At 48.7% G+C, this 25269-nt stretch overlaps 1 protein-coding gene across 6 annotated transcripts in view; it reads left to right on the top strand.

The window, feature by feature from the left end:
- nos1 (nitric oxide synthase 1 (neuronal)) overlaps nucleotides 1-24849 on the top strand; it is a 58085-nt gene extending 33236 nt beyond the window's left edge. For all 6 annotated transcript variants that reach the window (XM_061816370.1, XM_061816371.1, XM_061816372.1 and 3 more), the window contains exons 12-31: nucleotides 550-724; nucleotides 793-894; nucleotides 1609-1803; nucleotides 2413-2498; nucleotides 4134-4278; nucleotides 5841-5945; nucleotides 6892-6950; nucleotides 7050-7166; nucleotides 8294-8468; nucleotides 8924-9062; nucleotides 10361-10439; nucleotides 11286-11479; nucleotides 13938-14107; nucleotides 18802-19012; nucleotides 20620-20707; nucleotides 20785-20906; nucleotides 21747-21895; nucleotides 22755-22949; nucleotides 23718-23836; nucleotides 24463-24849. In XM_061816370.1, the coding sequence (XP_061672354.1) occupies nucleotides 550-724; nucleotides 793-894; nucleotides 1609-1803; nucleotides 2413-2498; nucleotides 4134-4278; nucleotides 5841-5945; nucleotides 6892-6950; nucleotides 7050-7166; nucleotides 8294-8468; nucleotides 8924-9062; nucleotides 10361-10439; nucleotides 11286-11479; nucleotides 13938-14107; nucleotides 18802-19012; nucleotides 20620-20707; nucleotides 20785-20906; nucleotides 21747-21895; nucleotides 22755-22949; nucleotides 23718-23836; nucleotides 24463-24478 (2641 nt within the window). In that variant the 3' untranslated portion in view covers nucleotides 24479-24849. The remainder of the gene's footprint in view (nucleotides 1-549; nucleotides 725-792; nucleotides 895-1608; nucleotides 1804-2412; nucleotides 2499-4133; nucleotides 4279-5840; nucleotides 5946-6891; nucleotides 6951-7049; nucleotides 7167-8293; nucleotides 8469-8923; nucleotides 9063-10360; nucleotides 10440-11285; nucleotides 11480-13937; nucleotides 14108-18801; nucleotides 19013-20619; nucleotides 20708-20784; nucleotides 20907-21746; nucleotides 21896-22754; nucleotides 22950-23717; nucleotides 23837-24462) is intronic.
- The last annotated feature ends 420 nt before the right edge of the window (nucleotides 24850-25269 follow it).

The following is a 25269-nucleotide window of genomic DNA, read 5'->3' on the forward strand; positions in this document are numbered from 1 at the left end:
ACGGATGAGGTGTTTTTTTTTTGTTTGTTTGTTTGTTTGTTTGTTTTTTTTTCCTCCAAGAAATTGATTTGCAAAACCCGTATCAAGGAAACGCGGCACTTGACAGACGGGCCGGGCAAATCGAAACATTTGGAGCGTTCCTCCTTTCTAAGCGGATCTCGCGAACTTGAACCGAAGATCCCTGAACCGTGACGGCATTCCGAGTATGACCGGACGGACGTTGCCCACGTTTGCTGGGAACCTGAACTTTGACAGTCTGTGGACTTTTTCTTCTCGCTCCGTTGATTTCGATTGTGCGAGACCGCGAAGAATTCGGCTTCGGTGGATTCCATGTGACCGACCGTGTGCTGTGCACGTTTGCGGCCGGATTAGTTCTCGTCAGGCCAAATTGTCGGACCGCAGCCAAGTTTAAATTGCGGCGGGGCGGGGCGGGGCGGGGGGGGGAGGTTGAAGTGAGAGGCTAATTTGCGCTAATGTTTGTTTTGGCCCGTTTGCCAGTTGGGGAGCCGACGCGTACGTACGTATTCCCGTTGTCGTTGTCCCGTCCAGGTACGAGTGGTTCAAGGAGCTGGACCTGAAGTGGTACGGCCTGCCCGCGGTCTCCAACATGCTGATGGAAGTCGGGGGCCTGGAGTTCACCGGTTGCCCTTTCAGCGGCTGGTACATGGGCACCGAGATCGGCGTCAGGGACTTCTGCGACAGCTCCCGCTACAACATACTGGAGGTGGGCTCCCGGACTCCGTTAGCGTAAAAATCGTACAAATAATTCAGACCTTGGAAATCCGTCCGCAGGATGTCGCTAGCAAGATGTCGTTGGACACCAGGAAGACTTCTTCTTTGTGGAAAGACAAAGCTCTCGTGGAGATCAACATCGCCGTACTGCACAGCTTTCAGGTGTCTTTGTTTTCTTCCACACTTTCTGATGGGCACGAGCGCGTCTAGAGGAACTTCTAGTCTGCATGGTTGGAGGGTGATACTGCCTCCCGCTGGCCAAAGCGGGCACACCACAGAGAGCGGCACAATCAATTGAGTTGCAGTATGAAATGGTGGCGCACTTCTATTTACGGATCCACCAATTCAATGGTTTATTGACGACTCTTCTGATAATTGACGAACGGTTTAAAATCCTTGTTGGCCTTCGAATTGTGCGAAAGGCTCGCAATTTCAGCATCTCGACGGTGGATATTCTCCGCTTTCTCTCGGCTGTTGATCTTTTTGTTTTTTTGTCGTCTTGTTTTCAGTACGAGACATTTGCAAAGTCCTGCTTTTATTTGGGAAAACAATGATCGAGATTTTTGAGGAAAGATGTTGCGGCCCCGGCCAGGAGCCGACTCGTCGTCAAGTTTTCTGCGCTTTTCATGTGTGAAGTCGTGCTCTCTTTTTACAATACAAGGATGAAAAATCATCAATTCATCGAGAAGAGAATGAACAGAATTATCAATGATGAAAACAATTAGCTGCAGCCTTCATTCTATTTTACGTTATCGTGGATACGTCTTTGAGAAATCATTCGCGCAACCCCGACTCACTCAAAAGGGATTTTCAGTGGACTTCCTGGGAAGGGTCCAGGAGGTCCACAATTGAATGGGCGTTCTTCCCCTGGCCCAGGCGTGCAAGGTGACCATCGTGGACCACCACTCGGCCACCGAGTCCTTCATGAAGCACATGGAGAACGAGTACCGGGTGCGCGGCGGTTGCCCCAGCGACTGGGTGTGGATCGTGCCGCCCATGTCGGGCAGCATCACGCCCGTCTTCCACCAGGAGATGCTCAACTACCGCCTCACGCCCTCCTTCGAGTACCAGGTGGGTCCACGGAGCACAACGCAGAGACTTGAAGGCCCACTTTGAAATCTTGAAACCCCAAGCCCGGCTTGAGACCTTCATTCTGGCTGCAGAGCCTACTTCGAAATCTTATGGAAGGGTTAAGTCCTTGACCGTTTTCACGCGGAACTCATTTCAGACCCGGTCCTGCCTCCGAACCCGAACATACAACCTGAAAGCCCGACTTTGAAATTCTAACCCTGTTTTTAAAAGCCCAGGCAAGGCTTTATTCAAACTGTGTCTGAAACCCAAATTTGGAACCCGAACCGAGGCTTGAAACCTTGATTTGAAATACTGACCGAACTCGAAAGCTTAACCCTTTTAAAATTCTGATTTGCTCCCCTATCTCTGGTTTAATAAAAAAAAAAAAAAAAAAAAAAAAAGCTCTAAACGCTAATTTGGCACCCTAACCTTTGTTTGGCGCAGTCAGGGCTTGTCAACTGCCTTTTCGTCTCGTCTCGCCGCATTTATTGAGTCACGTCGACAGCGGCTGCGTACGCGCAACCCGGCGTCGCCTCATCAAATGCGTCGGCAACCTTCTGGCGCTCCCGCTGGTGTCAAACGTGCGGCGCGCTCTCCCGTCTGCTGCAGGTCGACGCGTGGAACACTCACGTGTGGAAAGGAGTCAACGGGACGCCCACCAAGAAACGAGCCATCGGCTTCAAGAAACTTGCCAAGTGAGTGGAGGCTCGTGATCGAAAAGTTGCGGGACCGATCGCAGCTTCGCAATGCCGATCCCCCAGACGACACGTGAAGAGCAAAATTCACGGCATGACGGTGCGGATGTGGTAAATGACACTGAATGGCGTCAGGAAGCCCCGAAATGAAATCCAGTCTTCTTGATAAAAGATCTTCTGAATATGTTCCGGTTACAAGTATTGACAATTGAGCGGGAGGTGATGTCCACCAGTGGATTGAACCGTTCTGTGCTATCGCTCACCTCAGTTTACGCTATCAACATCAACAGAAAGTCGTTTATTGATATCTACGTTCTTTCGTCTCGTTCAAACTTCAAATCTCGTCTCCAACTAGAGTTGCGGTTGTCGTTTCATCGATGGCAGCGACGCTACTTGAGATAAGAAGAAATTCCAACTGTTCAAAATGGAATCACGACGAGCTCTCGGTGGTATCGACGATATTAATTGAGGATATTCAGACTTGGCTTTTAAATGTGAAATCCTCTGGGGAACATTTGATTTCTTTTCAATGACCGGAACAGAATTCTTATTCTTTGCCAAATTCCTGAAACTCCAGTGTTGCAAATCTTTATGAACGACAGTTTTGAAAGATTAATAAGTTGCAAGCAGACACGTCGTATTGTGGTGCTGTTTTGGGGCCTTTTCCTACAGAATGAATAGATTTTACACGCTTAACAATCACACTAACTTGTTTAATAATGTAGATGTTATTGCGCAACAGAAAAATGACTGAATGTACTTTCGAATCGGAAGGTACTTTCCAATCAATTGTGCAAAGCAAGAAAATCTCCCTCAAAACGAATCCGTTTGCTCTCGGAATCAAACGCAAATTTTCCTCGGTGTGCTCCGAAGTGAGATTTCCCAGGGAATCAACATCATTTGGTCAGTTTTTCTTGCTGGAACAGATGACGAACGCCGTCTGAGAAACGCCGCTCACGTTCCGGTCCAGCTTCTGTAAATAAATTCAATTACCAGATTTTGTCATCTAAACATTTTCTGGTTTACTAGTTCCAGATGTCACAAGAGCAAAAATAACAGGTGTGAAAGTCACTCTTCTGTTTAACAATTGTTTTTTTTTTTGGTCAAAATAAGAAGAAGAAGTTTCTTTCGGCTTGTCCCTTTCGGGGTCGCCGCAGCGTGTCATCTCGGATGAACGCACACATATGTTTGGCACAATTTTTACGCCGGACGCCCTCCCTGACGCAACCCTTCTCAGGGAGCGGAGGCCCCAGTGGGATACGAACCCGCAACCCCTGGTTTACCAAACCAGTGCTCGAACCACTGAGCTACAGGGCCCCTTTTTTTTTTTTTTTTTGGTCAAAATAAAAATAAAAAAAAAAAATACCCGTTTTCGACAACTGATTGCCAAAGAACAAAAAAAAGATTCTTTTAGTGGGTTGGGTGCTGCTACAGAACATTTGTGAGCAGTATTTTTGTAGGTGTGTCAAAACGCTCTCGCAATCTGGGAAAAATGGCTGCCGGTCAACGAGTCAAAAACAAAACAAAACAAAACAAAAAAAAAAAAAAAAAAAGGAAATTGAACTGGTGAATGGACAAATGTCATAAGCTTGAGGACAGGACGGACGAGACCAGTAAGTGAGGTTGTCTCGGCAGGGCGGTCAAGTTCTCGGCCAAGCTGATGGGCGCGGCCATGGCCAAGCGCGTCAAGGCCACCATCCTGTTCGCCACGGAGACGGGCAAATCTCAGGACTATGCCAAGACGCTGTGTGAGATCTTCAAGCACGCTTTCGACGCAAAGGTACGCTTGCGACGGCGAGGGACACCTGTGACGCTAAGGTACACTTCCGGGGGTAAGCTCGAGTACGCTTCCGACGCTAAAGCACGCGTTCAATGCTAGGTATGCTCACGAAGCTAAGGTACGTACGCCTTCCACACTGAGTTATGCTTTCGACACGCTAAGGTACGCTTATGATGCAAAGGCACGTTGTCCATACGAAGGTGCGCTCGCGACACTAAGCTACTCTGGACACGCTAAGCTACACTCGTGACACCAAGGTGCAGTTTCCACAAGATCGATGCTAATATGCGCTTTCCACGCTCAGGTAAGCTAACAATGCTAATGCACACTTGCAACACTAAAGTAGGCTGGCGACCCTCAAGTCCACTTGCAAATCTGAAGAACTGCAGTGCATTTTCAAAACCGGGCACACGGGTTGCGCTGGACTATCCAGACAAATAGCGTGCAGGGCAGCGGCTGCGATGGCAGCGCGTGTATAACGAGGCCTTTAGGTAGACTTGTGACGCGAAGGCCCGTTTGCCCACACCTCGCATCAGAGAAACTCGTCTTTTGTCGCGCTCGGCTCTCCGGCCAGGGGGAGGCTGGGGGGAAAAAAAAAAAAAAAAAAAAACCCTCAACCACACATTGTGCACTTTGCCTCTGGGTTTGTGATCAATAGCACAAAAGGGACACGTTCCGCGTGTGAGCATCGCAAATGCGGATGCGTGGGTGTGCGCATGCTGCGACGCCCGCGGTCGGGGATGAAGCCGGTTTCCGCTTTAGATTTGGTCGTGTGCGCCAGCGAGCGATTTCCACCCCCAACGCTGAGGAGGCCCAGGTCGGACCAATCGACTCCTCCGAACCGTATCGTCACCCTGCGGAAATGCCAAATGGAGACGCTGTTCCCCGCGCCGTCGTTACTGTGTGTTCGCTTCAGGTGACCTGCGGAGCCGTACTACGCAAAAGAGTCGTGCAAATATGATGCGTCTGCAGAGGCTTTCATTTTCATTTTTTCTGTGTTCAAGATGACCACAACACGTTTAGGCTTTGTTCGTGTTTATCAGATTGGGGCGCGGTGGGCCCCAATGTGGCCCCCCGCCTACACCTTCAAGTGGCTCCTTAACGAATTTTTGAAAATGTAAAAAAAAAAAAAAAAAAAAAAAAGGTCCACTACCATACCTGATCTGTCTGCCTGAAGTTGCAATAACACATTGCACCACTAGATGGGAGACATCAGTTTGCCGCTTCTATGTGGTCCTTTTCAATCAGGGAAGAAGAAATTGAGCAAATTTCAACAAAAACGTGTGTACTGAGTTCTCAGCCGCGATTAAGTTTGTGGTGCTGATGAGTCACAAATCTCGCTCGTTAGCATTTTACATATCTGGTGAGACATCAGCTAACATTGTTTGTTTTTTTTTTGTAAGATTCGGGTTAGCATACAACAGAAGGGACCGCGCGTTTACTGCGTTAAAGGCGAGAAGGCCGGCGGGGGCTAAAGTCGGGGCCTTCGCTATCGGGAAATTTGTAATCAACGATGACGTGGGAGCAATGGACACCTCTTTGGTTTTCCCACCTGTGTGCAGGTGATGTCCATGGACGACTACGATGTGGTGGACTTGGAGCACGAGACGCTGGTGCTGGTGGTGACCAGCACGTTCGGCAACGGCGACCCACCTGAGAACGGAGAGGTGGACAAGTTCATTTTTCACGCGGATTTCACCCATACATGTTATACTGTGTTTGAATTGTGGCCACATTTTTTTTTTTTTTTTTTTTTTGGGGGGGGGGGCGCCCTTTACACCTGATTTATGTCCATCGAGTAATTTTATGGACAGCTTTCCAATTCCGCCATCTTGTGTGTCATAAAGGGTGAAAGGTGAAGCGTGATTCTTTTTTTTTTTCTCTCTCTCTCAATTCTTTCAATTCATCCGATCGGTCTCAGGGCGGTGGTGACGTCATTGGAAACCTCTCCATTGTGGCCCGAAGAAAAGTTGACAATGTTGTCAGAAATGTATTTCTTGCGCATGTTATACCTCCTCGGTGGCATTTTGCGCACACACGATTAGTGGCTGGAACCCAAAAGTCCGAAAGGTTTGGGCGTTTTTCGCTAGAAACGACAAGTGCGAGGCCGAAGCCGAGAGCCGCACCGCATTTGTCGCCGGTCTCCGCTTGTGTGGCTGGAGCGGCGTGCAGCACCGCTTCTTTTCCCTTTTTTTTTTTTTTTTTTTTGTGTGGAAACCCAAATAATCGCCCACTACACGAGATCGTTGCCAGATATTTCCATTCACCGTAGCTAAGGTCGGCATTTTCACACGAAGAAAAGTTCAGAAAAAGTTGTGGCAACCTTTCAGATGAAGGACTTGTGATCCGGTCCTGGGGCCTTGACTTAACACTTTAAGACTTGGGATTTGCTATTTGATATCCGCCCCATTTATTCTCAAGGCATTCCTTGTATTGAGAATAAATTCATTTCATAGTCAGGGCACTGGACTGTTGTTCGTCTTAGAAGACGTTTGGCCTCTCCCCGCGAACGGACTTTGTCAGTTGATCCAGCCAGGCTTAGTCGGGACGCAAAAACCGGCGATTGTGTGGAAGACCCAGCAATTGATGCTCTATATCCACTTGTCGTTGTAGAAATTCGGAGCTGCCTTGATGGAGATGCGGCACCCGACGTCAAATACGGAAGACAGAAAGTGGGTTGGAGCCTCCGCAGTGGATTATCTATTTTCTTTTTTTTTTCCCCCAACAGCCCAAAATGTCAATGGCACTAAGTGTTTTCATCATCCGGGCAGGAGCTACAAAGTTCGCTTCAACAGCGTGTCCTCCTATTCGGACATCAGGAAGTCGTCCAGCGACGAGCCGGAAGTCAAAGTCAACTTTGAGAGCACCGGGCCCTTCGCCAACGTCAGGTACGCCAAAGCTGCGTTCCCCGAAACCTTCTTTTTCGACTTCTTCCCTTGGGTCGGGCTGTCTTGGGAATCCCTCCCCCATCTCCAAAAAAAAAAAAAGTCCCATCGACTCAGAAAGTGGGAGGGATTCCCGACACGGTCCGAGTTTCTGTGGAGTCTTACAGAAAAGAATAAAAATGGGAAAAGAAAATTGGTTTAGAAAAAAAAAGAATGGATGGATGGCTTGGAGAAGGCACGGTTGAATGAATGAATGAATGAATGAATGAATGGATGGATGCATGAAGAAGTGCAAGATACAAACTGCTGTCAAACAATTTCCTTCCCCATTTGAATCTTCTCACTTGACTGCTTGTGGGCGACGGAAAGACGGACGGGTGGAGATTAGGAAACGATGATTGCTTTGGAAAAAAAAAGGGGTGATGGATGGATGGATGGATGGATGGATGGGAAGCAGCAAAGAGTGGATGGATGTGAGAAGAGAGGAAGGATGGCTAATAGGAAAGACTCCGGGACCAGATGGACGGATGATGGAAAGGACCGTTGAGTGAGAAAACGGGGAAGAATGATTAGGTTGGAAGGAACAATGATTGATTGGGTGGATAATGACCAATCAATAGCTTGGTGAAGGGAAGAAGAAGGGAAATCCATCATTGACGGACCGGTCGGTGGCTTGCTCTCCTAACCCTCAATGGCGGCGACCGATCAGACAGACTCAACGGGTGGCCCTTTGGTACATTCGTATAAAGCGACCCGCAAACCGCCGTCCAACCGCAACATTTGCTTGTGAAACCAGCTCGGATGCGCCCGACCGCCCGGGACGACGCGCCGGCGAGACCGCCGGGCGAGAGGGCGGGGAACCCAATGGGGTCCCGCAGGGTACTGCGGTGGAAAACCGGCAGGCCAGGGAAGATGGGAAAGAGCAAAACGGCGCACCTGTCAAAAAAGAACGAAAACCACTGAAGTATTTCAAACATGTTTGGTCATGTTGAATTTGGCGGGATTTGGTAGGGGGGGGGGGGGGGGTCTTTTCCCATACGCTAACACTGCACTGCACTGTGTGTGTGCGTGTTGTTTGTTTCTCTTTGTGTGTGCTTGTTGTTTTTTTTTTGTTTTTTTTTTTGGTGTAGGTTCTCGGTGTTTGGTCTGGGATCCAGGGCCTACCCGCACTTCTGCGCCTTTGCCCACGCCGTGGACACCTTGTTCGAGGAGCTCGGGGGGGAGCGCATCCTCCGGATGGGGGAGGGCGACGAGTTGTGTGGCCAGGAGGAGTCCTTCAGAACTTGGGCCAAGAAGGTTTTTAAGGTGCCGCTCGCACCGCGCACGTTAGATTTCGTCGCATACCTGAGCGCTTCCAATTTTTCCAGTGCGCGCGTCCTGGTGCAAATTGTGTCCTAAAAGTCAGTTGCTTGCATCTCAGCTAAGCTAACCCTGAGTCTGACGTAGACTTGGAAGAAATACGCCGCTTCCAACACAAAGTGGGCCGAACATCTGCCTTCATCAAAAATGTCCCAAGAACCCATGTCCAAAACTGAACCTCGGGGTAAATTCCAGGCTTTTCGATTTAGACGGACTGACTGGACTTTCTGCTTTCCGTGATTATCAGTCACTTTACAGAAGATAAAGTTTCAGTTGCATATTTTGAGGATTGTCTCCCCCGGGTTTGTAAATTGTAAAGCAATTTTTTTTCACGTCGTCAACAGTTGTGCGGCGGATCCTCCGGTCCGCTAAAAACTTTTTGCCGTCTTTCCCTCGTCAAGGCCGCCTGCGACGTTTTCTGCGTGGGCGACGACGTCAACATCGAGAAGGCAAACGACTCGCTCATCAGCAACCACCGGAGCTGGAAGAAGAGCAAGTTCCGCTTGACGTACACCGCCGAGGCGCCGGCTCTCACCGACGGTATCTTAAAAAAAAAAAAAAAAGAAAGAAAAAACATTCTCGCTTGTGCTTTTCGCCCTATTCAAAGCATGCGGCAAAAGTGTCCACTCACTGTAATTAAATGTCACCGTTTGGTTGCGGAATGTGGAAATTGGCTTGTCGGAGCAGACGGTGCCACTTTGACGCATTCAAAGCATGCAGCCACTGTTTACTGTCTCACTTCTCAGAGAAGCTTCTTGCTTAGCCTCGCTTTCATATTTGTCCACCAGACTCTGCTACTTGTCCCGCATTCAAACCGTGTGGCGACATTTCACACTTTTCCTCCCCGCGGCGGTCGGTACCTCTACTTGCGAACGTTACCAAAAAATATGATCTCGAGTTACAAAGGAAAATTCGGGATACGAACGGCAAATAATAGGCGCTGCTGCTCGCGCCGAACGTAAACATCCCGTATCTTGGTTTGGCTGTGGCGCGATAGAGCCGCTCTCTCGTCGGCTTTCGCCATAGCGTCTTCCTGCCATTCCGTTGGCTGGGAGGGATGGCAATCTTTACCCATGATGCTTTTGCTTTCCCACGGACGCTCGTGTTGTCAGCGAATTACACGCGAGCGCACGCTAGCAGATATACAAAATCCAATTTTTGTGACTTTTTCCATTTGTGTTTATCGCAAGTTTGTTCACCGTGGGCCCCAAGAAACTTCAGCGGAAAGAAATTGCGCGCACGCGTCCGTCCGTACGTACGTTTCCACTCGTCCGTCAAACGCTCGCCTCCTCCTCCGTCCCCCACGGTGCCTTTCGTTTCTCTTTCTCTCACCGAAGGTAAATGAACATCATTTTTTTCTGCACTTTGGTTATTTTTGGCGGGGGGCCGGGGGCTTGGAAGAGATTACGCTATTTACATGTAAAATACGTGTTACCACTTCCGGTACCCCTGTACTTGCATAAGTGTCATTGTGTATTGGAGAATTTACACGTGACACCCCCCCCCCCCCCAATTCAAAGCATGCAGCAACCTTTTATGTCGCCGTGTTGCTATTCATGTTGAACAAGGAGGTGATAATTGTCTTGTCCAGTAGGCTGCGCTCTTTCCAAGCATGCGGCAAGCACCCTTGCCACCCTTTGCGAGTTGCTGCCGAGGCGGAGGCGCGTCGCCCTTCATCTCGGAAAATGGCAAATTGATTTGTCCACCGGATGACGCGAGCAAGCGGCCACATTTCACAAATATCAAGTTAAAAGTTTGGCATTACGCAAAAACGTTTCTGATGGTGTCGATCAGAAATGTAGACAGCTAGCTCTGACTTTTTCTTTTTCTCTTTTAAGCACTGTCCACCATCCACAAGAAGAGGGTTTATGGAGCAAAAATGTTGGAATCGCAAAACCTCCAAAGTCTCAAATCCAAGTGAGTTTGCCATGTTTCAATTTCAATTTCAATCAAAAGTGACAACAACGAAAAACAACGGTTTGTACCTTCTCCGAAGGCGTCGACGTGTTTAGCAGGCTGAAAAAAGCTCTTCCCGAACTGATGTGATGATGAATGTCGACGAGCGTGAACGCAAACACGGAACGCCGCCCGTTCTAATGACCTCGTGGAAGTCGGCATCGAGGCCACAATCCTTGTGACCTCTCAAACCGCAATTGAACAAACACAAATCAGCGAAGCACGCGAAGAGATCTTGCAAAAAATACTCACAGGCATACAGTATGGAGTAAAACGCACCCCCCCCACCCCCACCCCTCCATCGCGGGGGGTTACGTTCCAGACCTGCCCCCCCCCCCCACACCGCGATGACTGAAAATCCGTTCTGGTTGTACAAACGTGAGCTTTTTTTTTTTTTTTTTTTTTTAACTTGAGACAATTTCACTCATCAAACACTTAAATGCAGACGATTTGGAGAACGCTGGAGCAACAGATGAAAAATGGCAAAAGTGTTGAAATGACCAAAGAAACGTTTGCGTGCCAGAGATGATCTGTACTATCAATTGGCTAAACTGTTTTGTTTTGTGTTTTTTAAATAACAATAATAAAATGAAACGAGTATTGCACAATAATAAAATTGCTCTGTGAGAACTTGGGAGTTTAGTTGGGGTCCTTCTCTGCTCGTCTCGCAGTAGAGCTCAGTGCTGCCCGGGTATCGTTGTGGCACAAGGCGGTACTACACCGAAGACCCAGATTTGCTCACACGCCTTTAAAAGAAACAAATTGAAACGAAACGATTCTGCGGCGGTCGGCTTTGCTGTTTTTCAGTCGCTCCACCATATTCGTGCGGCTCGACGCCAACAAGCACGACAAGCTGAGCTACTACCCCGGCGACCATCTTGGCATTTTCGCGGGCAACCACGAGGACCTGGTGACGGCGCTCATCGACAAACTGGAGGACGCGCCGCCCGTCAATCAGATCGTCAAAGTCGAATTCCTGGAGGAGAGGAACACGGCGCTAGGTGTGTGCGTAGCGTGCGCGTGCTCGCCTCTTTCGTAGTCGCGCCGTGACTAAAACGTTGTGATTTTGGAGTTCTCCCGGCAAAATGTACCTGACATTCTGCACTAAATTAATCATCCCACACACGCCGCTTCCTCCTGCCATTGTTCATTATCATGATTGTATTTTTATCATTTACATTTCTGACCTTTCGGCACTTTCTCAATTTTTCTCAAGGCCAAAAAAAAAAATAATTGGCTCATTAGGGAAAAAAAAACCCTCTTTGCCGCATATTAATGCACCTGCCGCTCCAGCTCAGCTGGGGAGGTTTTGGCTCGTTCTTTTCTTTTTTCATCATTTTGAATCATTCTTCACATTCTCACGATGAAATATGGAAGTCATGTCCATCATGCGTGTAGCCACAACAACAACAAAAGTGCTTAGAATTCCCAAGCGCAGTGAAAGGACACCCGTTTTAGTACAAGGATGCCTCAGTTCCATTCCAGAAAACGACTCGAGAAGTGATTTGTTCGAAAACCGAATCAATGTTTCCCGTTACAATGAATGGAAAAAGAAAGAACGCGTGCCCAGCCTAAAAAATTGGGCTTTTTAAAGCCTTTTTTTTTTTTTTTGCCGCGTTTCGTGAGAATAAACTGAGTAGTAGTTGAAATACTTTATATAAGAAAATAATTTCAGAAATATATTGACTTTTTGCTGTAAATGTATCCTTTAGTCGTGGAGTACACTACGTTGGGAGCGCATTGCCGTATCTGCAGCGACTCGGCCCACAGCCTTGGCAACTATTTTTCTGAACTAAAGTGCAGCGCGTGCGTTATGTCGTTTCCGGTTTTGTTTTTTTTTTAACGTGGGGGGCCTTTGAATTGACAATAACAAAGCGCGTTGTGGGTCGGGGTTAGCTGCTTGCGCTGCGCGCATTGTGTTATTTCCGGGTTTTGTCGGCAGCGTGCAAATTCACAATAAAGCGTGCTACGGGTCAGCGGTTCTGGCCGCGCGCAATATGTTATTTCCGGGTTTTGTCGAATGCCAATTGTCATTTGAAAACATTGGAAAACGGGGACCTTTTCTGTATTTCAAAACATTCAAACGAGCGCTATTTTACCCACACGGTGCAGCAACGCACACAAACAACGTACAACAATTCTCTCTGTGCACTTTGTGGAGCTGAGTTGAGTTGAGGACCGTCCCCGCCTCTCTTCTTCTTTTCGTAATTACAGCAGAGCTCCGCGCTGCCCGGCACGTCGCGGTAATCCGCCCGAGACGTACAACTCCAACTACAAATTTGGCTGTAAACTGTCAAATCTCGTTTTTTTTTTTAAAAAAAAGAAAGAAAGAAAGACAGAAAGAAAGAAAAAAAAACAACAACCTCTTGATCAGTCACTAAAAATTGTGAGAAACACTCAGATGCACTTTTGTGCTTCACGGGAATAAGAGGAGGCTCTCTGTAACCATGGCAACCCTTCCTCAAGAAGCACTTTCAAGGCCTGAACCCGAGCAGGACGCGTGTCACGTACCTTGCGGTGTCACGTTCGTCATTAACGCGCTAATGAGATGGCCAAAGTGACCTTTTCATTATTTTTGTCAACAGTGGGCGGGATGAACCCCTTCGCCGCCAGGGCGGAAAATAGTCCTCAAGTACGTTAGTCAACGGGTAGGCGGAGGGAAAAAAGCGCCTCTCGAAGCTCCTCTTTCCAATACAAACGCATTGGCGCTCTGCTCGCATTAGATTGGAGCAGCGTTTTGCTAGCTTTAAGTCTGACAAAGGTCCATCAAAATTCCGTAAAAGTGCTGGGGGGGGGGCTCTGCTTAGGGGAAATGGCCACCAAAAACCATAACCAACCAAATCGGGACCGGTTCCGGGTTTCCAAAAATCCAAATGAATCCGGCAGAGCTTGCTCGTGTGCAGGATAAATGGACCTGCGGTAAGGCAAGATGGAAGAAAATTCCCGTCGGGTTTGTGGAAGATTTTTTTTTCGCAGATGTGTAAGCAAGGGTTGGAGTCAAACTTGCAGACGGAGGAACTAAAAGTATCAATAATTGTGTCCTCGGCATGCAAATGCGCAAGGCAGTTATTGATATCATCGTCTATTTACGGAATAGAGTTGATGTAAATAGTCAAAAGTGGTGGACCGAGTACGGAACCCTGCGGGACAACTTTAAGAAATAGAAACGGGGACATGAGAGCAGATCTTTCCCCTTGAGTTCCAGCGTTCGTGTCGGGAAATACTTCAAAGGAAACATTCAAGCGTGGAAATGCGAGACCGCTTCGGATCTCGGAATTTCTTCACGTCAGCTGAGACGTCACGCGGCATAAAATGATGATTAAAGACACGGCCCCCGTTTTCACAATCAAATGCCGCCGAAGGCTCCGCTTGCCGACGGTTCCGACGGCGCTATCGCTGAGACGCCACGGTCAAAAGACCCCCCCACTAAGTTCAGTCTGCCTTCGCCCCGGCCGGCAGGCGTCATCAGCAACTGGACCAACGCCAGTCGCATCCCGCCCTGCACCATCGTCCAGGCCTTCCAGTACTTCCTGGACATCACCACCCCGCCCAGTCCCGTCCTCCTGCAGCAGTTTGCCGCCCTGGCCGCCAACGACAAACACAAGAAGCGGCTCGAGGTGCTCAGTAAGGTAAAAAGAAAAATCCATCGTGATGTTTGCTGCCGTTTTAATTCCCTTCCACCGAGGAGGAGGGAAGGTTTCTCAGCTTGGTTTAGGTCTTTCTCAAAACCGGCCAACATGCTGAAAAGGTACGTTTGCCGCCGGTTGCAAAGCGCCGCATCGCCTACCCTGTCTCATTCACGCGGGTAACGGTTTGCATCGAGATTTGTCAGAGTAGTTTTCGCGACGCGTATGCTTTTTGCTCTTATTCAAGCGTTGAAAGAGTGCCGCGGGACTCCGTTGGAATCGTTTCCACGTCGCTCGTGACTTTCTTTCTTTTCTCGAGGGTTGCGCGTGCCGTCTGTTGTTGGACTTCTCCCCAGCGTGACGCCCGCAGGGATGTTTCACTCGAGTTTGCCGATCAAACGTCACGTCGGCAGACAAAGTTGGCCATCGCGCCTTGCGACGTGTGTCTGAGAGTTCGGAGACCGGAGGCCAAATTTTTCCGTTTGCTGTAAAAGTTATGACGTCGTTTCAAGCAAACGCAAACGTAGCGGATGAAAACACCTTTTGGTGCTTTCAGGAGAGCCAAATACTTGAAGAAATTGAACAACGTCGGCGGGAAAGATCCGTCTGCATTTCGAGCGAGTCACCCGATGTCGTCAATGATCTGGTCGATTCTGCGAGCGCATATCCCCTCGATGAACTCAAGGCTCACAAGTCTCTACAAGCCTACGACGACGGCAATCAGTGCGTCGTGGCGGCTCGCGTGAGACGTTGGACTCAGAGGTCCGCCGAGCCGCTACTCCGTCCCTGGATCGTATCCCAAAAGGATGGCCGCGTTCTCTCCGGTCATTGACCTCGTATGGCCGGTCTTGGAGAAGCGTGTTCACGCGTGGCTGCCCGACGCTTTGCAGTTTTTCCAGGCTTCAGTCAAATTAGGGGATAGCAAGAGAGAGCGAGGTCTTAATGTCAGTCGATGATTTTTTTTCTTGAGAATGGAGAATTGTCTGTCGTACCTTTGTGTAGAACACGTAAGTTATTCATTCCTCGTTGGCTCAAGTATTTCACTGATTATCCGAGCGGACTCTTTGCGGGATCAGGAAGAGATCCCGCTCGGTGGGAGACGCTTACTTTTACTGCCCCGGTTGACCTTTGGAATATCAAAATACTCCCTCTTTGTTCCACCGCGGTTCGTACAGGCCCAAACGACTGCCATTTTTGAGGGCCGAAAGGGGCTCGCTCGCTCGCTCGCTTGCTTTGTTGACCTCGACGCTAACTTGCTACAGAAACACAAAACGGCGAATCCCGGGACTGCGGGGACGTCACCGGAAACCGACCCGTTGGCCGAGCAAGCCGAGCGAGTCGCGTAGACGTGACCAAGCGTGAACGGCGGCAGCTTTTACGAGCAACGTAGTTATTTCAGCCCACCTCCAACGTGACAGAACACTTTGCGCTGCGCTGCGGACGTTTTTATGCTCACGTGTAATTGTAAAACAGGCGTCCGTCCGGTTCTCTCTCTCGCTCTCCTTCACTCATCAACAAGTCTGGTCAGCAAACGGCTTTTTTCGTCCGAAGACGACGACGTTTGCCGTGTGGTGGTGGTCCACCCCCTCCCCCCTCCCGCTTCAAAATTGAAATGGTGGCAAGGGCGTTCGTCTTCTCATTTCAAAAAATAAGGCGGACGTTACTCAGTCCTCGGAGTTTGGTTTTTTTTTTTCACCGTGTACTTTCTTACTCCTCCTGGAGTAATTATTTGGAGCGCTCCTTGTTTTACTAGAGTCATCCTAAGCAAAAGTAACGGTACTCTTACGGTCTCTGGCTACTCTAGCGCGACTCCCGGAAGTGACGCTGCCTTTCATTTTGGGGCGTCAAAATGAAATTTGCCGCTCACGTCCCGCTGTGAGTAAAGCCACAAAAATGTAAGAAGCCACGCCGGACAAAAAAAAAAAAAAACGGAAGTCTGCCGTTGCCGTTTCTATCCTACACAATTGTTTGTAAAACAACTTCGGTTTTCGAAGGCCGTTTGATTTGGCAGCAGGACGTTTTGTCATGAGAAGAACCACCAAAAAGCCTCAAGAAGGCCTGCCAGACGTCAGCCATTTGGGGGCATGTTGATCATCTGCAAAGGGCCTTCAAAGAACATTTTGTCCACTTGCTACCAAATTGACACGCACGGGCAAAATGAAATTACATACGCAGAATTATTTGTCACTTTGGAAAGGCACGACAACTTCCGTCGTTTTCCCGTCGCGGAGTGGCGGGTTTCTGGCCGAGGCTGAGGGCTGACTCACGTATCGTTGTAAACATTTCAAGACGCGGCGGAAAGGAAGTCATCTGAATCGCGCCGAGGAAACAAAAGCGCATCGTCGCATTCGGTTTTTATTTTTGCCTGAACTACATGTGAACTGAAGGCATCTCGTCACATCCTTTGTGCTCGTGGCACAGATTTGCCTCCTCGTGAAGGCGTCGCAGTCGAGTCCTATTTGCAAGGGATATTCGCCCTTTTCTTTGCTTTGTGCAATTTCAAACACTTTTGACGGGCATCGCGTCTTCCGGTGCGAACGTACCGCTCGACGTCTTACTGGCCCGACGAGACCTGCGCGCAAATTTTGGGGTCCCCACCTTTGACAAATATTTTTTTTTTTTAAAAAAACCTTACAAAAAGTTGTTAAATACTTTTATTTTTTCATATGACGGACGGAAACATTACATAAAAATGACAAAAACTGAAGACGACGAGAATTGGGCAATCAGATAAATATTTGCAAAATCTGACCTAACCCTAACCCAAAAAAAAAAAAGGACAAAGATCTGACAGTTCTGGACACAAATACGACAAAAATATGGTGGAAGGTTACAAAACATGACACGGACGGATACAAATAAGTAGAGAAGTGAAAGTGGAAAAAAATAACTTGTTCCCCCCAAAAATCTGCCATCAAAGGCAAAAACGATGCCAACAAACCTGAGCAAAAAGTGCAAAATGTAACGTAGCCGTCTCCGCATTTTTTTGTCGCCCGGCCGAACGTCACGCAGACGCCCAAAAGCGGTTCGGCCGTCTGGTTTTCAGCACCTCGGCCGCTCGTCTCTTGTGTAAGCGGAGTGACGAATGTTTGGCCACGCCAGCGACTTTTCACCGGCTAAAATAATAATCACCTTCCAAATGGCGATGACGCACGCTTGCAAACACGCCGTCGTCGTATTCCGCTCGCGCTTGTTTACGCAGCTAAAAGAGGAAAGCTGCTTCCTTGGCTTTGGCCGGGGAAACGCAACAGTTGTGCGCCTCCCCGCTTTAAATCCCATAAACCCAGCGGCCCAAAAATAACGCTCATCGTACGGGGTGGGGGCTGCGGAGGCCCACCAGAAAGTGTTAAAGTCCAACTAGATCCATTTTCCTCCGCGTTGGTCCGCTTCCAGCTTTTTCCCCCATACGGCAAACAATTGTTAACGCACGGCATCAACTGGGAGCTTGAAATCTTCCCTTCCGGAGCGCGTCTTGGAAAAGGTACAAAATACGACTTCGTTGGGGACTAACCCGACTTGATAGCGCCACAAAAAACAAAACACGTTTTTTTTTTTTTTCCCAAAATGCCAGCAAACGACTTTGCCACGTACATCATCTGAATCCTTATCCAAAAAAAAAAAAAAAAAAAACAGCACGACAAACATTTGCATGAATGACAGCAGAGCCGCTTATGCTCACGAGGGCCGCGGGAGCGCTGTAGCCAATCCTGGCTGTCAACGCGCAGGAGGCGGGCGGGGTGCACCCTCGACCGGTCGCCGGCCAATCGCGGGGCACACGGGGGGGGGGGGACAACAATCGCACCTTTTTGGGGTGGGGTGTGGGAGGAAAGCGGAGAAAAGCGGGATTCGAACCCCGGTCCTCGGAACTGTGAGGCAGATGCCGCAACCAGTTTCCCCCACAGCCGCCAGAAATGCTGCTTATTAAATGTATTTTTTTACGAGTGTCTAAAACTAATCACATTCCTCAATCCTACCTGCTGTGCGGCAGCTTTTACTGGGGCTTCATTTTGGACCGTCTCTGCCTCTTCTTCTTGCTGTCAAATACGCTGCATCTCTTCCATTGGAGCTCAGTGCTGCCTCCCATGTTGTGGCAAAACCGGGCACTACACCAAAGGCACGCACAAGTCAAGTCAGCCTCGCACGTCCGTCCGTCCGTCCGTCCGTCCGTGAAGAGTTGGGGGGAAAAAAAAAATCAAGTACTATGTGTGTGTGTGTGTGTGTGTGTGTGTGTGTGTGTGTGATACACTTCCAAATGTTTTGTATGGATGCATCACGTTCAAATGTTTCGGTCGGTTGTTTTCGTCATTGATTGTGCTGTGTTGGTTTTCATTTCCTTTGTTGAAATGATTGATCCGATTTCAGATCATTTGCACGATTTCAAACTGGTTTTGATTCAATTCCCGGTTTGACTCGTGACATCCATCTGAGAATTGGCAATTTTCCAAAGTAAAAGCTGACCTTTTTGCAAAAACGCTTTCCTTCCAGGCAGCACGCATTGGCCTCACAGTTCCGAGGACCCGGGTTCGATCCCGGCCCCACCTGCGCGGAGTTTCCGCGTTCTCCCCGTTTCCTCCCACATCCCCAAAACGTGCAACATTATGGATCAATTGGGCACTCGAAATTGCCCCGTCGGTGTGACGGCGAGCAACGGAACTTTTGTAGCTAGCGCGTTTGTTTTGATTTGCGTCGTACTTCAGGGTCTGCAGGAGTACGAGGAGTGGAAGTGGTACAACACGCCCACGCTGGTGGAGGTCCTGGAGGAGTTCCCGTCGGTCCAGATTCCGTCCACGCTGCTGCTCACCCAGCTGCCGCTGCTGCAGCCGCGTTACTACTCCATCAGCTCGTCGCCCGACGTGCACCCGGGCGAGATCCACCTCACCGTGGCCGTCGTCTCCTACCGGGCCAAAGGTGAACCCGGACCGCGTTTGCCAACCGCAAAAGTGCTCACGCTCGACTTTCGGAGCTGAAATGCTTGGCAGGGCTTCTTCTTCTTCTTCTTCTTTTTTTTGTTTCTTGTTTTTGGTTTTTAACAGCATAGCTACTGCCATTACTTGTAATCGTTATTTTATCATCTTTTTTTCCCCCCATTGTTCTATACAAGTGGGACGTTGAAATGTACTTAAGTACAAATCCTCCGGTAAAAAGTACAAGTACTGAGTCGTCTCAACTTTTTTTTTTTTTTTTTAAAGTTCAGTTATTATATATCAAAGTAAAAAAAAAAAAAAAAACCACATAAATGCAAAATGTACAAATGAAAAGGATTCCCCCGAACAATTCACCGGGGAGGCGGAGGCGACGCTTGTTTCCGGGATCTTGTTCTTTGGGTTCACGACCCGCAGCTCGTGCTCACAGGTGAGGGGAGGAACGCAAATTTGAGCGCTTCAGCTCGTCTCCTCCCTTACACCGACGGCATCGCCGCGGACCCTGCACCGCACCGATCCACCCGTCGCTCTTCCCTCACTTGTGAACAAGATACTTGAAGTCCTCCACGTGGGGCAGAATCTCACCCTCAACCTGGAGAGGCCTCGCCTCGCTTTTCCGACCGAGGACCACGGTCTCGGATTCGCAGGTGCCGGCCGCTTCACACTGGGCTGTGAACCGCTCCGGTTAGTTTTACGAGTTCACGGCTTGATGAAGCCATCGGAACCGCTTCATCTGCAAAAAGCAGAGACGCGAGACTGAGGCAACCAAATTCAAGAAATTCTCTCCATAAAAGTTCTGAGCAGAATCATTGACAAAGGGCAGCTCTCACCGACCAACTGACTGCCTCCAACGCAGACCAACCTCTGACAGCCGTCATCCAGGGACCAAACGCTTTGTATCAAGGGATTCTGTGCGCCCCCCCTCAGGGCTCCCCAAGGGAACACGGTCCAACGCCTTCTCCAAGTCCACAAAACGCAGTAGGCCAATTCCCGCGCACCCGCGAGGACCCTGCCGGGGGGGGGTGTAGAACTGGTCCGCTGGTCCGCTGGTCCGCGGCCAGGACGAAAACCGCATCTGCGATGTTGCAGTTTTAAGAGACCAAAGTGGGACAGGTTATGAATAAAATTGCAATGTTCACAGAAAGTGAAAATGTCGGAAAAAACGACATATATTCCATGGAGAATATTTTAGATGTGAAAAAAGTTGAGATGATACTTTATGAAATGCACGTATGATAACATGATTATCATATACAGGAGTGGTCATGGTGATAGTTCTGTGGACATTGCGCCTGCGCTTCTGCTCCGCTTGTATGATACTGACATACATAAAAGACAAAAAGGCCTTTGCCAAATATTGTGACTCTGTAAAATGGACAAATAGGGCAGTTTTGCAGAGGATGAAGAATATTTGCACGTGAGTACATTGCTACTATCTCTGTCTGTCTTCATGTCTTGCGGCGACATCGACGGTAGTTTGGTTAGCCCGTCTATGGTGTTTTCCGTTGCTAGCAGACTTTGCTCAGAGAGTCGGAATTCACCGAAGCGCCCCGTTGACGACGGTCCTTTCCTTCCTTCCTTCCTTCGTTCCAGACGGCGAAGGACCGGTCCACCACGGCGTCTGCTCGTCGTGGCTCAACAGGATCGAGAAGGGCGACGCGGTGCCCTGTTTTGTCCGAAGGTAAAGGCCACGGCGACGAGCTCGCCCCGGGTCGCGCTTTTGCCCACGCGCTTTTCTTTTGTGTCGGCCTCGTTCAGCGCACCTTTATTCCGGCTTCCCAAAGACCAGCAAGCGCCTTGCATCCTGGTGGGGCCCGGGACCGGCATCGCCCCCTTCAGGAGCTTCTGGCAGCAGAGGATGTTTGACCTCCAGCAAAAAGGTCAGAAGAAAAACGGGACCAGCATAAGTCCGGGTCTCACTTGACAGGAATAAAGTCAAAATGTTTGAAGCCAAAATGGGAGTTGAATGGGGGGGGGGGGGGGGGAAGATACATAAGTAATAATAGTTCAATTCAAGTGTGACGTACATAAAAGGGAAATGAAAAAAAAAAATAGGACTTCAAAATCCAATCTTTGGAACGTCAAAGTGAAATACAACTGAATTGTACTCTCTCTGATCCCGTCGCGCGAGTGCTGCACTCTCACCGTCGCTATTCCACTTTTATAAATAAACAACCGGGAATTGAAATATAATACGTACACTCGTTAAGTGAAATAAACAAACGTAATAGTCTCGTAAAGTTCCACAAATAAACTTAATAGTGTAACAAAGTGCATTGACGTCGGGCGAAACATTCTAGGGTGGGCTGGAAGGTCCCTGGTTTCGTTCGATGAATCGAGGTGTGGGGTTGGTGGGGGGGGGGGGCTGAACCAGAATTGAGGTGGTGGTGGCGGGGGGGGGGGGGGGGGGGGGGGGCTGAACCATCCTTTCCTAAGCGTCCATCAGATTAAACGCAGCCTCTGAAGCTAACGCAAAAATAAGATAAATTCCTTTGCTAGATATTGTTTGACTTCCTTTTCGAAACCGGAGAGCCACGATGCAAACTCCACAAAGGCGGGGCCGGGATTGGGACCCCGGACCTCAGAACACCACGGCATCCAAGAAACATAATAGCGCAATAATGAAACCTAATCCCGTCAGTGCCTTTTTGCTTAAAGGAACTCAAGTCAAGGATGTCGTACGTGATCCCCACCCAAGATTTGCTTTTGTCCTTGGTCAGGTGTGGAGTCCAGGCCCATGATCCTGGTGTTCGGATGTCGCCAGTCTGAGATGGACCACATCTACAAGGAGGAGACTGTCCAGGCCAGGAACAAGGAGGTCTTCAAGGAGCTCTACACCGCCTACTCCAGAGAACCCGGAAAACCAAAGGTGACCCGCTGTCTTTCCGGTAGAATCGTAAACTTAGACGCCGCTGGCATATTTGACGAAACCTTTGGAACTAAAACCTTTCACTGGGGACAAGCGCCTCGTCTCGCATTTTGGTTGGTACTTTCTCTCAGGATGGGAACTTTTTTTCTCGAAACTCTGGGGTCAGAAACTTTCTCTCGGACCTCCACCTCTCTTTGGATTACAACCTTCTCTTGGAACTAAGCCCTCTCCCATGATGAGACTCCTTTCTTGGAATGACACCCTTCTCTCAGGACTAGAACCTTCTCTTAGCATTGGAATGAGTATCTTCTCCTTGCACTAAAAGGTTTTGTGAGGACAACAACCTTTTCTGAAGACAAGATCCCTTCTCTCGGCACAAAAACCTCATCTCAGGACTAAAAATTTCTCTTGGGACAAGTACCGGTACATTCTCTCAGTACGGGGGCGAACGCATTCTCGAGATGAGCTGAGTTATCTCAGGACTGTGGCCCTCTCTTGAGACTTGAACTTTCTTTCTATCCTAGAATCTTCTCTTCGGACAACTACTTTCTTTTGAGAGTAGTACCGTATCTTGGGACAAAAACTTTCATTCATGAAAACAACCTCTTGAGTCGAGAACTTCTCTCAGTGGGCAAAACGTCTCTCTGGACTAAGAACTTCCCTTTTTTGGTGTTTTGGTGCTTACCTAGTATCTACAGAGTAAACATTTGTAACCATCAGATGAAACGTAACATACTCTACTGGGGTTTTGACTCCGAAACCTGTGACTTGGTAAGAGTCTACTTCCGTTCATCGTCTTTGTTTTTGTTTGTGTTTTCTCTCAGCGGATTTCAACTTCAAGTGTTTTTTTTCCCCCCAGAAATACGTGCAGGACGTCCTCCGCGAGCACTTGTCCGAGCGCGTCTACCGGTGCCTGCGCGAGGAGGGCGGCCACATGTACGTGTGCGGAGACGTCACCATGGCCGGAGACGTCCTCAAAACCGTGCAGCAGATCCTCAAACAGCACGGAAATATGAGTCTGGAGGACGCCGGCTTCTTCATCAGCAAGCTGAGGGTGAGACCGACGCGAAAAAGACAATCTACGTTACCACCGTCGCCATCGGTCCATCCCTCTGGAGTACAGCTTTGTGTAGGGAGACTTGAGAAGGTTACCTCGGGATTTAGTTGCTTCTGTCGGGACTACAACTTCATTTCGTGACCGGAACCTTTTCTTGAGATGACAGCTGGAAACTTCCCTCGGGACTAAAACCTTCTCCTGAAACGGGAATCTTCTTTCTGGGGAAAGCGCCGCGCCGCTCTGCTCCGTCACCAAAGTAACGTTTAACGTCGCTCTGAGGAAACGAGAGGACGACGCTTGCTCGTTCGTACACTTTTACTCGCTTCCTGCAGTTTCATTTCTCACTCAATGGAAGTTTTTGAGTAGTTTAAGACGCAAGACAAAGCAAAACTCAAATGACGCATTGCATGTCGAAACACTAAACGTTCAACCAACGTACGACGATGACGACTAGCCGCTAGCTTAACGCAAATGTGAAAGTGAGGAAAACGTTCCGATAGCTGTAAACCTTCAAACAAGCGCAACGCTGCACACGGCATCAAATGCAAACGATAACATCACCCTGACGGGCGTATAATCTCTCGGCGAAGCGGGAATTGAGTTGGGGGCCTTCTCTGCGTCGTCTTTTTTTTTTGTTTGTTTTTTTTTCCCTCCCCCTAATTGTGCTGCACATCTTCAGTGCTGCCCGGGATGTTGTGGCACAATGTGGTACTACACGCAAAGTTCACGACGGCAAACGTATCTGGTGTGCGATGTCGTCGGCAGGACGAGAACCGCTACCACGAGGACATCTTCGGCGTCACGCTGCGCACTTACGAGGTGACCAACCGGCTGCGCTCGGAATCCATCGCCTACATCGAGGAGAGCAAGAAAGATCCCGACGAGTACGTCCGCCCTCGCCTTTCCCATCCCCAAAAAGTCTCGGCACAAAGAAAAAAAAGAGCACTTTTTCCACCGCAAAGCGCATTTATTTAGAGAGCGTATTTCATGCACAAGGTAGGTGACATCCGAATGGGGGGGGGGGGGGGTGGATATTGAAAATGAATATGACAATGAAATAATATACTTTCATTGAAAAACGGCATACAGTGCACTTTAAGGGGGAAAAGATGACAAACTTTTTAAAAAAATGTCCTCAAAATTATAAAAAAAAAAAATGTGGTTTGTAATTTTCTAACTTAACCCTGAACAGAAAGGGATTTTTACTCTTTTTTTTTTTTTTTTTTAAAACCCCCATTTTCTGGGGCGTTTTTTTTTTTTCCTACCATTTTGTGACTTTAATGTCATGAGATTTCTACTGATATCATCCCAATTTATGAAAACGTCGCCGTAAACGTCCTCGTCACAAAAGGAAGCTGCCGTCACGTGAACAAAAACAAGAGCGTCGCCATGGAAATGCGTCGGCGGGAATTTCTTTCTTTCTTTCTAGTTTTTTTGTTGTTGTTGTTGTCCTTGTTCGTATTGAAAGTAAACGAGAGTGTAACATTTCCATTTTTGTGTTTTCCTGCAGGGTTTTTTGCTCGTAGGCCGTCGCCGCCAGGACGCAGCAGCGCCGGTTCTACAAAACTGTGCCAATTTTTGTACTGTTCCAAAAAAAAAATCGCATCTATGTGTGTACGTTTTGTTTTTGTGTTTTTAGGCGGCCGAGGTTCTCTTCCACTCGCGCTAACTCGTGTTGACGCCTCATTGTGAACGCATGACTCCGAGAGACAAGAAATAGCCCATAATAATCCCTCAGTGTTGACTGTGCTGCTGACTCGGCTCCGCGTTTGCTTTCCGGCGCTTTGTTCTCCACGTTTGCCGACGTTTTGGCCACGAAAAGAATTTTGGAGGTGAGCGGCAGCTTCGATTGGACGTCTGAAAGTTAACATGACCCGCAAGCGGTCGGGGGGGGGGGGGGGGGGGGGACGACGGCAGGAACGTGCCACCGCTAAATTTATCGTGCAATTTTTCTCAGGAGGAAGAAAAAAAAACAAAACATAGTTCTGATTTTGGGGAATATTACAAAAACTGCTTTTCCGTCACATGGCGCTATTTTTTTTTTTTCCTCAAAAATTGACATCGCCCCCCCAACCCCCAAAGATTGTTGACTGTTCTCCCAATAATACCACAGGGCTCCATTCTAGGCCCCCTCCTACTGGCTCTCACTAGGGATGCAAATTGGTCCGGTGTTTGATTCTACTACTTGATCCGAATCCTTTGTTGATTCTGCTTCTGAAAATGTCATTTTTCAGACTTTTTCTCAAAAAGGCAAAACTGATACAAGAATGCGGCTGTGACGTTGTAGATGACACAAATGCATCTTAAAAGCATTTTT

Source organism: Syngnathoides biaculeatus, chromosome 4 (genome assembly GCF_019802595.1).
Source record: "Syngnathoides biaculeatus isolate LvHL_M chromosome 4, ASM1980259v1, whole genome shotgun sequence".
Classification (NCBI taxonomy): Eukaryota; Metazoa; Chordata; class Actinopteri; order Syngnathiformes; family Syngnathidae; genus Syngnathoides; species Syngnathoides biaculeatus.